General features: G+C 40.4%; 1 protein-coding gene across 8 annotated transcripts in view; it reads left to right on the top strand.

Annotated features, from left to right (window-relative positions):
- LOC134351697 (contactin-1-like) overlaps nucleotides 1–17264 on the top strand; it is a 752292-nt gene that overhangs the window by 341653 nt on the left and 393375 nt on the right. For 7 of the 8 annotated variants that reach the window (XM_063058216.1, XM_063058217.1, XM_063058222.1 and 4 more), the window contains one exon: nucleotides 3140–3277. In XM_063058216.1, the coding sequence (XP_062914286.1) occupies nucleotides 3217–3277 (61 nt within the window). In that variant the 5' untranslated portion in view covers nucleotides 3140–3216. The remainder of the gene's footprint in view (nucleotides 1–3139; nucleotides 3278–17264) is intronic. The other variant, XM_063058215.1, reaches the window with a different exon arrangement.

The raw sequence follows: 17264 nt of genomic DNA, 5'->3' as shown, positions 1-17264 counted from the left end.
GCCTTGCTCAAGGGCACAAACACACTGCCACAGCTGAGGCGCGAACTAGCAACCTTGAGGTAACTAGACGAATGCCTTAACCACTTGGCCACGTGCCCAAGAACATGAGATGAGAACATAATTCCCTGAAAGTGGCGTAACAGGTAGACAGGGTTGTAAAGAAGGCTTTTGGCATCCTGGCATTCATAAATCAAAGTATTGAGTATAGGAGTTGGGATGTTATAGTGAGGTTGTATAAGACATTGGTGAGGTCAAATTTGGAATATTGTGTGCAGTTCTGGTCACCTAACTATAGGAACGATATCAGTAAGAGTGAAAGAGTGCAGAGAAGATTTACTAGGATATTGCCAGATCTTCAGGAGTTGAGTTACAGGGAAAGATTGAACAGGTTAGGACTTTATTCCTTGGAGCGTAGAAGAATGAGGGGGGATTTGATAGAGGTTTACAAAATTATGAGGGGTATAGACAGAGTAAATGCGAGTAAGCTCTTTCCACTTAGATTAGTTGAGATAAGTACGAGAGAACATGGCTTTAGGGTGAAAGGGGAAAGGTTTAGGAGGAACATTAAGGGGTACTTCTTCACTCAGAGAGTGGTGGGAGTGTGGAATGAGCTGCCATCTGATGTGGTAAATGCGGGCTCATTCTTAAGTTTTAAGAATAAATTGGATAGATACATGGATGGGAGAGATCTGGAGGGTTATGGACTGGGTGCAGGTCAATGGGACTAGCAGAATAAAATTTTGGCACAGACTAGAAGAGCTGAATGGCCTGTTTTCTATGCTGTAGTGTTCTATGGTTTTACGAAGAGCCCCTGAAAGTTAGTCCAGAGGTTATGGGAACAGTTCAGTTTCGGGGTAAGCGAAGTTGAGTGAAATTATCCCCTTCGGTTCAAAAGCCTGATGGTTGATGGGCAATAACAGTTCCTGAATGTGGTGAGTCTGAAAGCTCCTGTACCTTCTTCCTGATGGCAGCAGTGAGAAGAGAGCATGACCTGGGTGGTGAGGGTCCCGGATGATGGATGCTGCTTTCCTGCGACAATGCTCCGTGTAACTGTGCTCAGTGATGGGTGGGGTGGGGAGAGGTGTGGGTGGCTTTACCCACGATGGACTGGGCTATATCCACTGTTCAAGGACATTGGTATTTCCATACCAGGCTGTGACACAGCTAGTCAATAAACTCTCCACCAAGCTAATTTATACAAAATGGCCTCTTAAGCTCCACCACCAAAGTACGTTTATGTTTCTATGTTTCTACCTACTTCTGTTACTCTCCCTGGTAATCTATTCCAAACACTGACCACCTCTGCCTAAAAATTAATGACTTACTACTCACATTGCCTTTAAGCTTCTCCCCCTCTAATCTTAAAAGAATGGCCTCTGGTGTTTGACACTTCTACCCTGGGGAAAAGTGGTCACCAATCTCCAACCATTAAACTACCCTTCCACCTGTGGGGAAGCCAGTTGTGAATCTAAACTTGCAATTCATTCTGGATCCCATATATCTTTAGCACAAGAGTAAGGAGTCTATATGTCCTCCCTGTTGAATGCATAGGTTTACTCTGGGTGCTTCCTTTTCTTCCCACGGTCTAAAAACTTACTGGTTAGTAGGTTAATTAGTCATTGCAAATTTTCCTGTGCTTAGGCTGGAGTTAAAGTGGGAGTTGCTTGGTCTATTCTGTACTGTATTTCAATAAATAAATAAATAAACTTATCAGCTGCTTTCCTCGGGTCCAGATAGGTAACACCCATTGCATTACCTTCATCCTTTGTCACCTCCTCAAAAAACTTTTTAACACATGACCTGTGCTATATAAAGCCTTGCTGACTGTCCCTAAGCAGACCATGCCTTTTAAATACACAAAAATCCTGTTCCTCAATATCCTCTTCAAGAGCTTCCCCTCCACTGATGTGAGGCTTACTGACCTATAATTACCTGGATTATCCCTATTTCTTTTCTTGAAGAAAGGCATAACATTGGCTACTCTTCGGCCCTGTGGGACTGTGTTTGTTGGCAGTGAGGATATGACGATCTTTAACAAAGCTCCTGCGATCTTCTCACTGGCTGCTTTCAGTAATCAGGGATATATGCCATCAGGCTCTGGAGACTTATCCACCTTAATGCCTTTCAGAAGACCCAGCACTTCCTCCTCCTTAATGTCAAACTGTCCCAGCACATTAGCGCGCCTTACTCTGCCTTTAGTATCTTCAAAATCCTAAATGATAAATCCAATCTACTGTTGCCCCCTGGATCCCATGTGATTTATCCTTCATGATTTAGCCTGTCATGAGGGACCTTGTGAAGGACTTACTGAAAGACTGTATAGAAAACATCCTCTGACCTTCCCGCATCCACCTTCTTAGTTACCTTCTTGAAGAACTCTAAGAGATTTGCCAGACATAGCTTTCTATGCACAAACCAGTACTAGCTGCCCTGAATCAGATCCCATCTCACTAAATGTTGATAGCTGCAAAGAGAGAATATAAATAATCCGGGCTTAAACTCTGACAGGTCATAGTTTAGAGAGCCCATGGTCTTTGACAGTAGCTACAATGGGATAGTTAATATAATGTAGAGATGAATTTCTGTGAATGTGTTGACAGGTTGTAAGATGGGATTAAACTCAAGAGCAGTTGAGCGTTATGGGTGGGCCTTAGTGAGATTCTTAAGGGTGGCAAATCATAAATTCATGAGATTCTGCAGATGCTGGAAATCTTGAGCAAAACCCCCTGTTCCCACCTTCTTATTCTGGCTCCTGTACCCTCCTTTACAGTCCTGAGCAGTCCAGTCCTTCCCAGTTTTTCGATCCAAAAAGTCAACTGTTCATTTCCCCTTCATAAATTCTGCCTAACATGCTGATTGGCTCCAGCATTTTGTGTGTCTGTTAAGGGATGGACTTGATTGAGTGTGTTGGTGCACTGGGGGGATGTGAAAGTTCATGTATGATCATTGTTGGTTTCATTTAGTATGCTGTTGAGGTGAGGAGTAGAGTTCAATGGGAACATTAATGAAGGGATTATGATTTGGTGCAGTGAATAGCCTATTATTATCACAGCTTTAAGGCTCTGTGAGAACTTTTGAAAGCTGGTAAAATGGGCTATGATGAATTCCATGTTCACTTTATCCTCTGTTATTTTTACAGGTAGACTAGTGAACTAACAACAGGACTAGCAGGAGAACGTCCCTTTGGAGATTAATGCCATCCATCTTGAACCAGAGATGAGAATGTGGTTCCTGTTCAGTCATTTTTTTGCATTGTCATTCATTTTCTGCTTGGCAGGTAAGTTGAACGTTGGGCATGATATTGACGTGAAGGGTTTTCTGCTGCTCCCCTTGGCATGATTTCAGATGCAAAGCACGTCAAGGTCAGGACTGAATTTTCATGAAAAAGTAATCCTTATACCCACAGCTTCTGTTGAGCCCTGGAATGATGAACAAATGATTGTGATTTTCAATGCCATTGATTGTTAGGTGAAGCAAAGAGAAAAGACTCAAGCCCTAATCCTCATTTGTCTGTCTGTTTGAACAGTTAAGTCCAATGAGCTCTTGTCTACTTCATGTGAGTTCTAATTTACATCCTTGCTAGAGCTCACGCGCTGCGATTAAAGTCTATTGGATAAGTGTCTGTTCGGCAGCTTGAGTATCTGTCTTCTTTTAGACTTAACTCTAACAGGTATATCCTATTGGAATAATGAGCTATTATTAATTTCATTTAGATCATTTAAAAATAACTTAACATGCTGATGATCTCAGAGTGTCACCTTTCGATGAAAATTATAGTCATGCAAATGGTACTTTGTGTATGCATCAAAGATGCATCAACTCTCATAAAGCTCTGATGTCCTTCTTGGTGGTTTAACCTGCTGACATTTGAAAGGTTCTTGTGGTCTGTTGCTCCATCCTAAGATGCCATCTTAATAACATTATAAAAATGTTTTCCAAATTAAAAGAATACTCCATTGTCTTGTAAATACACGGTGACTTGAGTGGATGGTAGTCCTGGACATGGAGTGGATAAGTGTTATGATAAAGAGGATTGTGATTTATTGTTCTCAGTTTATAAATACAGTAACATGCCAATTCCTTGGTGACAGAAGAAAAGCATTTTGATCTATCTGTATCAGCATGAAAAATGTAAGTTCTTTGGTAACAACTTAGAGTTGGAAGTGCCTGATCTGACAGATCCTACTGAATATTGTCACTGTTCATCCACTGACAACATACAGGGTCTCAACGCAAGGAATTCTTTAAATGAATCTGAACTTTATTGTACAATGCACAAGTGTCTCTTCATGGTAAGTGGAACATAATCTCCATGTAAAACAAAACTGTGTTTGTTGGCAGTAAAGTCCATCAGTGAGCTATTGATATATTTGAGAGACTTGATTAAACAAGTATTGTTTTCTGACTTCCCATGGTGGGTACTATCTTGTCGGAAAGCTATTGTTAGTTCAGTAAGTGCAAATACAACAAAACCGGAGGGCTTTCTCTTTGTAATTATAATATTTCTGCATGGTTGCTTTATTAGTGTAGAAGTATTATATACTGTATATATATAGTGCTGTTATTCAGAGGTGTAAGAGAATGGGAATGTCACCACAATGACAAGAATGTGCTTTATTTATCCAGATTTAAACAAGTCTAATAAGCCAAGGATCATTTCTTTAACTGCATGCGAGCAGATTCCCTGCAGCTTTCTGTTGAACATCATTTTCTCCTAGTAACTTCTTGGTAGTACATCAGCTCAATAGTGTCACTGCTTTTACTGGCTAAATTGTAATCTTTTTCATTCTCTTGAGTATTTGATCTCCACAGAGTGATGCACATTGAGAGGTGACGAGCTAGTACCTGAGAAAGTATAGGTTTGAAACTACAACTCAATAATCTTGTTAGAGACTTAAGTTTGATGTTCTAAGACGTAAATTGAAACAAAAGCAACCGTGAAAACATCAGGATTGATTCCTCATGAATTTAGGGTTTCAGTTTCTTCACGGGCTTTTACCTCAGTTAACATTGTTTTTTGAAAATCTTAATGAAATGTACCCCTTGGCTGCCAGTGTAATCATAATTGCTGCAGAAGTGTTTCACAGTATTACGGAATATGAGTCTGTGGTCAATGAAAAACTGGCCTTTTTGATACTTTCTTGACATGCAGTCACATTAAATTGTTGAGAGGGAGGGAATAGCTGTATTTCAGAAAAACATCTCTGCAACATTTAACATTAATGTTTTTGTCTGTGCATGTATTTGTTGAATTATGTTAATAAGCAAGCTGATAACCCCATTAACCATACAGTTAACACTGTATTTGAAATGAAATTTTAAGAAAGGAAATATTAATTTTAATATGAGAAGTGTATGTGATAAAACTTTCTTGAACTAACTCATAGTCAGGAGGCTTCTTTAGGAAAAATGTAAATTTGGCATGAATATGCGGGGAGAAGAAGGATATGGATGATGTACATGCTGAAGAGATTTAGTTTAACTTGACATTGTGTTTGGTGTAGGTGACACAAGCTGAAGTAGTTCCTATGTCACACTGTTCTATGTTGGTTAAAACTGGATGAGTTGGCATTTGATAACACTGACTTTTTCTGTGAAAGTTTGCATGTACGTGCCCAGGGTTACACTACTAGTGTGAATGCCAGCAACTAAGTCTGTTTCTTATTAAATGAAGGCTATGCAGGATAACTAATCTGCTTTTTTTTAATGAGTTTCCAGTAGTCCTGTGCAGATCAGACTCAATTGGCCAAATGGCCCAATTCTGCTTCATTTCCTTATGCTGTTATTCTACCATTTAGCTTCTGGGTGTCTATTATGGATGTCTAATACAGTTACATGGCATTAGAGACTCAAATTTCACAAGAAAAAAAAATCAAGTTAACATAAATCATACAAAATTATCTAAGCAAAACAACAATTAGAGCAAAATAAGTTCCATTATACTGCAAAACGGTCAAGATTTAATGTCTGTTCTGAAAATCCACAGGATTAACAGTATTGGAGTCCTCTGGAGTACCAGTCTATAGATTTCTTGTACTCAGTACTCCTTGTCGGGGATTGTGCCCTGCTCAAAAAAAGAAAATAAAACCAATCGAATGGAAGTCATGGTCAGTGGCAGTCAGGGATATATTCTTCGCTCACAAAAGAAGATGGTTATGGTTGTTGGAGGGTGACCATCTGAAACTCCTGACCAATATTGCAAGAGTTTCTCTAAGACATGTCCAAGGATCAACTAAATTTGACTTTTCAATCAGTGGCCGACTCTTCATTGAAAGACCTGGAATGTGAATATTTGTGTTCAACTCCATTTGCAAACATTCAGACAATGAAGTTGCCAATACTTGCATGCAGTAAGACCTTTTCAGGAGACAGGCCTGAGTTCAGGTGGCAAGTAACACTTGGGTGGTCGGAACACTGGTTAGAGATCACTTCCTTCAAGAGTGTCTAACCACCACCCTCTGTTCAAGAAGACAATTCCCCACCATCTTCTCAAGAGCAGTTCAGGCTGGGCAACAATGTTTAGCCTTGCCATTGAAGCCGACAATGACAGGAAGAGTAAAGAAAGCTTAAACCTGCCATCTTCTGATATTGGGATGAAAATGTTATCACCTAAACCACAGCTGCTATTGGGCATCTGGCCAAATAGAGTTGCCTCAGTATATAACCTAACACCGGAAGAAAGGGTGGACAACATTACTCAGGCTTTTGTCTTTCGGCTGTAAAAGATGTGAAACTCTGTTGTAAGAAATCAAGCAGATGGCAGTTCTACATGGTGCTTTCTCTGCTGTGAATATTTAATCCTGCCTCTGATGTAATGGCTAAATCAATAACTTGAAGTTGCAGAAGATGGTGGACAATGTAAGGGCACAAGCTAAGTAATTCTAATCAGTTTGATTTCTCCTTCATCGTGGTTTACACAGCAGCGTCACTACCTTGGTTGAAGAGAATCTACTATTCCATGTGGTATTTTCTCTTCTTTTTAACAGCACAAGATGAATGTCACAGTTTGCTCATTTGATGGCCTCAGATACGCATATTGTTCACTGGGGAGTGTTACCAAGGTCTGTGAATAATTAGTAGTGGCATCTAGGGTTTCTGGAAGAAAAAGAAAGATGTGTGGAAATGACACCTGTGTTGTACAATCATGGTGATGGTGTCTGGTAATGTGGTTCAGTAGTTGGAGACACAAGAGACTGGAAATGCTGGAATTTGGAGGAACACATAGTGTGCAGATGCTGGAATTTAGACCAATAAGGAATCTGCTGGAGCAACTCAGCAAGTCAAGTAACCCCACAGATGCTGCACAACTTGCCGAGTTCCTCCACAGACTGTTTGCTGCCATTGGTCAGTAGTTAATGGGCTGCTCGTTAGTGCTATTGGTTTCAGGAATGAGTTGAAAGAGCGCTGCTGGTGTGTGGACATTGAGATTAATTGACCTGTCAATTATCCAACTAACAGCAAGCAAGGAATGCATCAGTTAATAATTATGGTTAAATCATCAGTATTGCTGCAATAGAGATTACACCTCATTCTCTGTGTGTGAAGATAGAGGTTCAACATTTTCATCTGTGAATCTCCAGAGGTGGCTAAGCACTTGTGCAAGCTCCCGCAACATGAAAGGAGAACTTATGCTGGAAGCACTAAAGGCATTTGCTGCCAGTTAGTTACCACATCTGCACCCATAGTGGAACTGATCAAGCAGAGGATCTTAATACCTCCTTGTGCACTTGGATCCAGGATTTCCTCACTTGTAGACCCTAGCCTGTTTGGATTGAGAAAGGCATCTTCTCCACAATCTCCACCAGCACAGGAGCATTGCAGGGATGTGTACTTAGCCCCCTGCTCTGCTCGATTTGCACTGGTGACTGTGTGGCTAAGTACAACTCCAACACCATATACAGGTTTGCTGATGACACTGGTGTTGTGGGCTGTATCAAAGGTGGTGAGGAATCAGCATACAGAAGGGAAATTGAAAACTTGGCTGAGTGGTGTAATAGCAACAACCTCTCATTCAATATCAATAAGACCAAGGAACAGATTGTAGACGTCCGGAGAGGGAAACCAGAGGTACATGAACCAGTAATCATCGGGGGATCAGAGGTGGAGAGGGTCAGTAACTTTAGTTTCCTGGGTGTCACTATCTCGGTGGACCTGTCATGACCTATCATATAAATACAACTGTGAAAAAAGCATGACAGCACCTTGACTTCCTCAGGAGTCTGCGGAGATTCGTCATATCGTCATAAACCTTGGCAAATTTCTATAGATGCTTGGTGGAAAATGTGTTGAATGGTGGCACTATGGCCTGTTATGGGAACACCAATGCCTTTGAGCAGAAAATCCGACAAAAGCTAGTGGATTTGGGCCAGTAAATCATGAGTAAAACCCTCCCAACCATTGAGCACATCTACATAAAATGTTGCCATAGAAAAGCAGCATCCATCATCAAAGATCCTCACCACTCAGGCCATACTCTTTTCTCGCTGCTGTCATCAGGTACAAGGTACAGGAGTCTCAGCGCTTGCACAACCAGGTTCAAGAACAGTTACTACCCCTCAGCCATCAGGCTCTTGATCAAAGAAGGATAGCTACATTCATTTAGGGACTCTATTATATTGTTATTTAATGCTTGTTATTTATTGCTATTTAATTATATCTGTATTTGCGTAGTTTGTTTACAGTTTACAGTTTCCGTTCTGTAGATTTGCTAAGTATGCCTGGAGAAAAAGAATCTCGGGGTTATATGTGAACTTTGAACTTCGAGGTGAGCACAAGTGGTAGTGATATTTTTTCACCTGTTAATCACTGGCAATTAAAGTTAAATTTCTGTCCCCTTAGCTTTTACTGTTGAGTAACCATTCAGCCAAGTTCACATGGAAGGCAAAGAGAAAACAGCTATTTTCATTTCTGAATCTTGATTCGTCAAATATTCCAATCATTCCATTGGATGTCCATGTCATGCTTAGGCTGGTAATCCAAAACAGAACAAAGTGACTTGGGTGATCTGAAAATTTACCTTCAAGTCCTGACTGTTTTCCCTGTTAATCACGCTTTGTTAAAAGAAATTCTCTGTTGTTTTTAATTTGATGTTCATGTTTGCCTATGTGCCATACCCTGTTTGTCTTTTTTTCAACTGGGATAAAAGCCAGTTAATGTTTTCTTTGCAAGAGTGATGCCTCCCTCCCCAGCTGTTCCACGTTCTGCCAGGCACAAGAGATTCTGCAGATACTGGAAATCTTCAGCAATGCATGCAGAATGCTGGAAGAACAGCAGATGAGGCAGCATCTATGGGGGGATGGAATAAATAGTGGACATTTCGAGTTGAGATACTTCATCAGGATTTTGTGTATGTTGTTCATGTTCCTATTAATACAAATTACGCAGTCACTAAGTTGTCATGTGCACAAGCAGAAGTTTCTTAATAAATGCCATGACCCAAAAAACCTGAACGATATTCGGTAGAAGTCTGAAGTCAAAAAAATAGTTTGAATATGTATAATTCAGTTGTAATTAAAAATTCCTCCAGGTCAAAAAAGGTCAGAAAAGCTAAGTTACAAGTAGGTTACTTAGGGATTTGGACAGAATTCAGAGATTTGGTGTGGAAACCTGATCTTGATGATCAAGCATCTGGTTTGCTAGATGTAGATTCCTGTGCTCTCTCTCACACCAGGACCCCAGCTCCTGCACTCTCTGTAAGCTAACCTGTTTCTGCTTCCATATGATGTTGTGGATGACTGTGATGAGGCACAGCAACACCATCTATAAATTTGTCAGTGCCAACTATTATTGGTAGAATTTCAGACGGTGACAAGGAGGCTTACAGGAGTGAGATAGATCAGCTGTTTAAGTGGTGTCTCAAAAACAACCTTGCATTCAACATAATAAAAAAAAACTATAAATTATAATAAGAAATATTGTATTTCCCTAATTAGTTACTCACACCTTTAAATAGGACACCCAGGTTACTCCTCTGACCCCTTTACACTTGGGGTCTCCTTCTCCTACTTCCTATACTTTTCAGTCATCTCATGGATCCTAAGGAACCAGCTAGAAAGAATAAGAAGGGGAGGAAGTGGACATTTCGAGTTGAGATACTTCATCAGGATTTTGTGTATGTTGTTCATGTTCTGATAATTGTCACCTCTGGACTTTTCTCTGACTTAGGAAAAGCAACATCCCAACATGGTGTCATCAGCATGGACCACCTAGTGCTGGTGTTTCTTACCAAAGTATTTCTTAACCTTTCACCTTACAGACTCTTGCAGCTATCCTGTTGTGATTTCACAATTAATGACTGCTCTAACAACAAATTGAAGATGGAACCTTAGGCAGATGGCTGACAATGGAGCAAATTGTGTTGTTGACACGTGCTGTTGCAGATGTACAGCAGTTTTATCAGGCTTTTGACATCATGAACCTCTCAGAGAAGTAGTTTGTCATGGCATCACCAGAGGCATCAGAACAAGAACATGGAAGCCCGACATAAATAGCATTTGGAGCACCACCCTTGCAAACTGACATGACTGTCTCCTCAGGCTCCTCTTGCCCTATCTGTTACAGAGTTGATGGGTCCCAATTTGACTTTATCAGTCATCTCATGGATCCTAAGGAACCAGCAAGAAAGAATAAGAAGAGGAGGGAGAAGAAGGAATGTAACTATAGACATAGATAGGAGCCTGATGCATGGGACATCAGGCACCTCGTAACTTTAAAAATCCTGATTCCGACCTGTCACCAGTAGGACCAAGAAGGCACTTAGAGATGATGCTGGAACCTGGTCTGGACAAATCTGCTGGAGGAACTCAGCAGGTCAAGCAACATCTATGAGTGGAAAGGCATTGACAACATTCCAGATTGAAACCCTGGACCTGCTGTAATGCCAGGAGTTCAGATCCCATTTGAATGTGACTCCCAGTTGACGATGATGACCACAATAGGAGAACTATCTTGGATTGTGAAATGTCAGCCCCATCTTTCTATTCATGTGGTACGGTTATGGACAGTATAGCACAGGTGGCCCCAACCTTTTTATGCCATGGACCAATACCATTAAGCAAGGGGTCTGTGGACCCCAGATTGGGAACCCCTGCATTTATTCCTGAAAGATTAGGGAGTCCCAGCTCATATTCCTCCTTCAATGTGAGGCATAGCCACTAATGAATAAATTATTGACTTATTTTGCTAGGATTTTCCTTGCATGCTCAACATTTCATTTGTTCAAAGAATTATTGTTCCACTTATCAAGTAATTCATTGCATGCAGAATGCTTTAGTGTGTCTTGAGGGGCTTTTGTTTCCATTGTATTATACTTAAGTGATGAAGGACTAATTAATCAAAGCCACAGAATAAGGGAAACAATGGAAAGTTGTAATCACAAGAAATGAACCAATTTCTCTCATCAAATGGAATTTGCAGCTTGAAAGACTTATGGAAAAGTATTTTTAAATAAGGTACCTTTATTACTGTGATGTACTCAAGATTTGCTTGTTCATTCTCTTGTATTTATTCGTGAGTGTAGGAGCTGTAGCATGAAGAGGTTCATGCTGTCCACGTGAAATTCCAAAGCAGTGGCTAAGTGCAGCAGGCCGGGGGTCAGGACACTAGTGCAATGGCTGAGGGCAGCTCTGCCGCAGGTGAGGACGTTATAGCGGGTCATCGTCGAGGACACAATGTAGAGGCTGTCAGCAAAACAGGCAATTAGAACAGTGGTGTGGTTGTATTATCAGGTTGTTTAAAAGAATAAACCAACAAACTTCGACTGAAAGTTGATCTGTACTCTTATAATCTGCTCAAATTCGGTATCACCTGAGACTGAAGACATTGATTGCCCATTTCGCAGGGTCTTGGTTGGGGGCTAAGGGATGAGGGTGATGAGTTTGGAGAGGTAAAATGCCCAGAGATAGAAGCTCTAGTGGCAGGGAGGAACTGCTAAGTGAATACTCAGAGAACTTGTGGGTGTTGACATAAAGTGGGAGGTGTTTTGTTGCCGGTGGAAGAGCCTGAGCAGGTGCGTCGACAAATATGAAAGAGTACCCACCACGGAAGAATTGGTGATTGTTAGAATTTTGGCAAAAAGTTTGATGAGCATCAAAACAGTGGTACACAGGTAGAATGTAAAGCTCGGTGAAAAATCTTTTATTTCCAACTGGATTATCCTCGCATTCCAAAGCCATGGTCGTCCACAGAATCCCAAAGGATAGTAGCTTCTATTTGGAAAGTGTTCCTACCAAAAATAAATTGTGCAAGTCCAAGGTGCTCATGGAAGAGGTAGATGATGGAAGACTGCTGTTGGTTTTATGCCACTGTTTGAAATTACCTTGAATTAGTTCAACCTTTTCATATGAATTTTGAGATCTTCTGTTGATGAATGCATGACCAACTGCAATCGGTCAGAATGATATATAAATGTTTAGTGTCAGTGTTTATCTATTAAAAGAAAAATAGAAAGTGACAAAACAGTGCGGGATCTGAACTGTTTTAGAAACTGTACAAAAAATGAGCTTTCAACAACCAAAAGCAATGTGGTCGAGAAATAAAACATGTAACTAGTTTCCCTATTCTCTCCTTAGAGTACATGCCTTGTGATCCTGTTAGTTAATACCCTCTGAGCTGTAGGCATCAGTCACAACCTTAATGGTAGATCATCAGTTGTGGGGAGGGTGGAGGGACAAGGTCCAGGAAGAGTCTTAAGAGTAGCAGCTGCTTGAAAGAAGGGATGGGAAGAGTCATTGATTATAACACACTGTGCTCTCTGTCACTAAGTTAAGTGATTTATACACTTGGCTTTACAAAGGAGGCCCAAAGCAAGCATCAGATCTTAATTTTCAGGCGTAAATGACTGCAGTTTCTCGAAGTATGTTGCAGATATCTGCAGAGGCCAGTATGCTGCACAAAATGAGCAGAGATGCCTGTTGAATATATGGAGCATAACCTGTTTTAAAAGACAACACTGTTTCATAACATTTAGACTGTCATGTACAGGATCTAAGAATAAATGCTTACACAACCTCTGTAGCCCCAAAAATGATGAGGCCTCTAAAAATGCAATTTTTTTTCTTAGAACGCCCTCTCCCTTCCCCTTCCCAGTCAGCCACCCTGTACCCACTTCCTTCCCTTTCCCCAATAATCTTTTGAGATGCTCCATGGCATATATTCTGAACATTAGTATGCTTCAAGAATTCTCCAGTAATCTAGAAAGACCTTGAAAGCCGTTGAAGCTTTTGAAAAATTTGTCAGAAAGTTAAAACTGTTAACATGATTAAAACTTCCTTTCGGTTTAAAATACATCATCACTTGCTGTTGGGTGTTTTGCCACAAATAAAGTTCCCTGTTACACGTGTGTGAGGATCTATTTTTCTTTTTTATATTTGAATGGAAGAAGGAAGATGGATGTTTCAATAAACTCAAGAAGTGCAGAAATTCTGGAAATATTTCTCAATCCCCTATGGCTGAAAACTGGAAAACACCTGTGATCATCTCCGAGACTGAGTGCTGAGGAGAAGTCTTGTTTATTTAGTTCAGATGAGATGCATAGGGGTCTTGGGAAATATCTTGCAGAATGATTAACTCTTCAACAAATGTTTGTTTGGCCTTTGATTTCTTGAAGGTTTTTCTGAAGTTGAAGGTGTGGGTAGAATTTTTCAGCTCTCACCATAGTTGTACACTTATGAAATGTTGAACAATGGATGAAAGTCTTTTCACTTGTCCTGGATTCTCCAGGAGTACCTGGTGTGCCAACGCTGAACAGCGAACTTTTCCTCAAACTGTTGCTTACACCCCTGTTTCTCAGACCAGCTCAAGTTGAGGAGTGCAAGCTAACATGCAAATACCAGTGAGTTCCGAAGGACATTCCACATGAGCAGGAAGAAAGAGCTTGTAATCCTGACGTCTTAAATCAACCGAAATGTTGGTATGGCGACGTAGAGATGCAGTGGTTATTTCTGCCGCACAGCTCCAGAGATCCTTGTTCATTCATTTTATGTAGTCTCTGTGGACATTGCACATTCTCCCTGTGACCAGGTGAGTTTTCCCCGGTACTCTTGTTTCCTTCCACATCTCAAAACTAAATACTGGATGACAGATGTCGAACTTCATGACAATAAGTTTCGAAATCTGGTGCAGTGGGCTATGATTGTTGGCAGCGTTGAGAAGGTCTTCTCTATTCATGGGCAGTGATTGCCATTGGATAGAGTATCAGAATTTTAATTCAAGTTTTTGCATGGATTTGCTTTGTAATTTCAGAACTGAATTTCATATTAATTGGTGGTTATAATATTCTACATCCAAATTTATTTGGAAGTAAATTCCTGCTACACTGCCACTTAGTATCAAATGCAAAGCTTTGGATGACAGGACATTAACCTGATATCTTTGGCTTGAGGGATGAGAGCATCTCTTCAGGGCACTTTTGGACTCTCACCCTTTGGAGTGCTAGTGCATGGAAAATACTCAGATATTCTCAGTAAACAGGGATTCCTTGATATTGGGAGTTTATGCCAGTCAAAGAGCACAAGTGGTAAAGCCAAGGCTGGCATTGACAGACCATGGCTTCTAATTTCAAAGTTCAAGTAAATTTAATATCGAAGTGCATATATGTCACTATTAACAACTTTGGGAGTCATTTTCTTGCAGGCAATAGCAGTAAATATAAGAAACACAATATTATAAAATCAATGAGAGACTGCACCCAACAGGAAGGACAAACAAGCAATATGCAAAAATAAAACAACTGTGCAAATACAAAAAGACAGAAGAAAAGAATAATAAATAAACAACTATTGAGAACATGAGATGAAGAATCCTTGAAAGTGAGTCCATACGTTTTGGGATCAAAGGTTGAGTGAAATGATCCCCTCTGGTTCAAGAACTTGATGGCTGAGGTGTAATAACTGTTCCTGAACTAGATGGTGTGGGCCCTGAAGCTCCTGAACCACCACCTTGATGGCAGCAGCAAGAAGACAGCATGGCCTGGATGGTGGGGTCCTTGATGAAGGATGCTGCTTTCCTGCAACAGTGCTCCATGTAGATGTGTTCAGTGGTGTGGAGGGCTTTACCCATGAAGGACTGGGATATATCCACTACTTTTTGTAGGCTTTTCTGAACCAGGGTATTAGTGATTCCATACCAGACCATGATGCAACCAGTTAATGTACTATCCACCACATATCTATAGAAATTTCTCAAAGAATTAGGTGACATGTCAAATCTTCTCAAACTACTAGAAGCGATGCTCTGCTTTCTTTGTAATGGCACTTACATCGTGTACCCAGGACAGGTCACCTGAACTTATAACACTGGGGAATTTAAAGTTGCTGACACTCCAGTCAGCCAGATTTTCAAACTCTCCTATCTGCTGATAGATCACCTTTGATTCAGCCAACGACAATGGTGGTGTCAGCAAAGTTAAATATGGCATTGGAGCTGTGCTTAGCCTCACAATCATAATTATAATGCGAGTAGGCCGGGGGCAAAGCACACAGCCTTGTGGTGCACCTGTGCTGATGGAGTTCGTGGAGGAGTTGTTATTGCCAATCTGAACTGACTGGGATCAGCAAGTGAGGAAATCGAGGATCCAATTTCACAAGGAGGTATTGAGGCCAAGGTCTTGAATCTTATTGATTAGTTTTGAGGGGCTGATAGTACTGAATATTGAGCTGTAGTTAATAAAAAACATCCTGATGCAGGCACCTTCACTATCCAGATGTCCCAGGGTTGAGTAAAGAGCCAATGAAATGGCATCTGCTGTTGGCTTGTTGTGACAGCAGGCAAATTGGAGTGAATCCAAGTCATTTCTCAGCCAAAAATTGATATGTTTCATTACCAGCCTCTCAAAGTACTTCATCACAGTGAATGTAAGTGCAACTGAATGATAGTCATTGAGGTAGGTTACCACATTCTTCTGAAGCATCGGTTTAATTGAAGCCTACTTGAAGCATCATTCTCTTGAACTTGCCTCATTTCTTTCTGAGCCCTGTACTTTTGTTCTTTTTTTAAACACAAGCCTTGGATTTAACACTTTGAAGTGCACATAAATCAGATATCATTTAAGTATGTGGCATTGTTTGATTTATTCCTTATCAATAGAATTGCAGGCCGTGGGAATGAGATCTCTCTTGTACTGCTCATGTTAGTCCTGAGATTAATGATTCTCAACCATTTGCATCTCACCTGACTTGACTTGGATTGTTTCATAGTTGAGATTACATTCATGGTACAAAATCATAAGTTCATAACACCGTCATTGAATATGTGCTATCCTCTGAGGATGTGTTCAACTCTCGGACTCTTTATCTTTTGGGAGAACATTCTTTGGGAGAAATGTTCATTTTCTATTACCAAGATGCTTTACACAAATGAAATATTGCAATTTGATGCTCCAGTAAATTGTGCTGGAAGGTAAATGCGGAATTGTTTGGAAGTACTGCAGTTGCTTAAAAAGCAGCGATGCTCCTTCCCTGTGCTCCTCCACTTAGTCAAGTCATGGCTGACTTGCACTTTGTTTAACTCAGAAAAGCAAGTCCTGACGCAGGACTTTGACCCGAACTGTCAGCAATTTCTTTCTTCCTACTGATGTTGTTCAACGTGTTGATTCCTCCAGCAGATTGTTTGGTGCATCTCATTTATCTTGTGGTCTCCACCTGTCTTGATGCTCCTTATTGAACAAAATCTTCCAATCTCAGTCTTTAAATCTCCACTCATCCTGGAACAGGAAAGACATTTCCAGATTTCTTTTTCCTCAGGACAACATCACCAGGAAGCGTACTCTGTGATATGGTTTGATATTAACATTGGTTTCAATGTTTAACAGTAGTTCATAAATACTTGTATAGTTTTACCTCAGGAGCTGTGAATCTGAGATGTGCCTCATCATTAGTATAAATCAGTAGTTAATTGGTGTTTGACTGGAATATTGTGTCAATAATTTTTTTAATCCTTGTGTGACACTATTTATCCCAAAGTGTTGACTTTTGCAATGTCGAGATATAAAATATAAGGTCATTTCTGTAGCAAATAAGTACAGTTTATCGATAATAATACTCTTAGAGTTGTGTACCACTGAATATATATAAGCTCAGGTCAGGCAGACACTTTAGAGAGAAAAACAGTATATGTTTCAAATCTGATGCACAAAAACAGGCTGTTGGGCCCTTCCAGTTGATGGTATCTTCAAGCGCGTATTTATGCTAGCCAAACGCTGATCTAATGTTTTCAATTCTCCCTATATCAGAGTTAAAGTCAGGTCAAAGTACATTTATTATTGAACT

This window comes from Mobula hypostoma, chromosome 9 (assembly GCF_963921235.1).
Source record: "Mobula hypostoma chromosome 9, sMobHyp1.1, whole genome shotgun sequence".
Classification (NCBI taxonomy): Eukaryota; Metazoa; Chordata; class Chondrichthyes; order Myliobatiformes; family Myliobatidae; genus Mobula; species Mobula hypostoma.
This window is presented reverse-complemented; position numbering and strand designations above follow the sequence as displayed.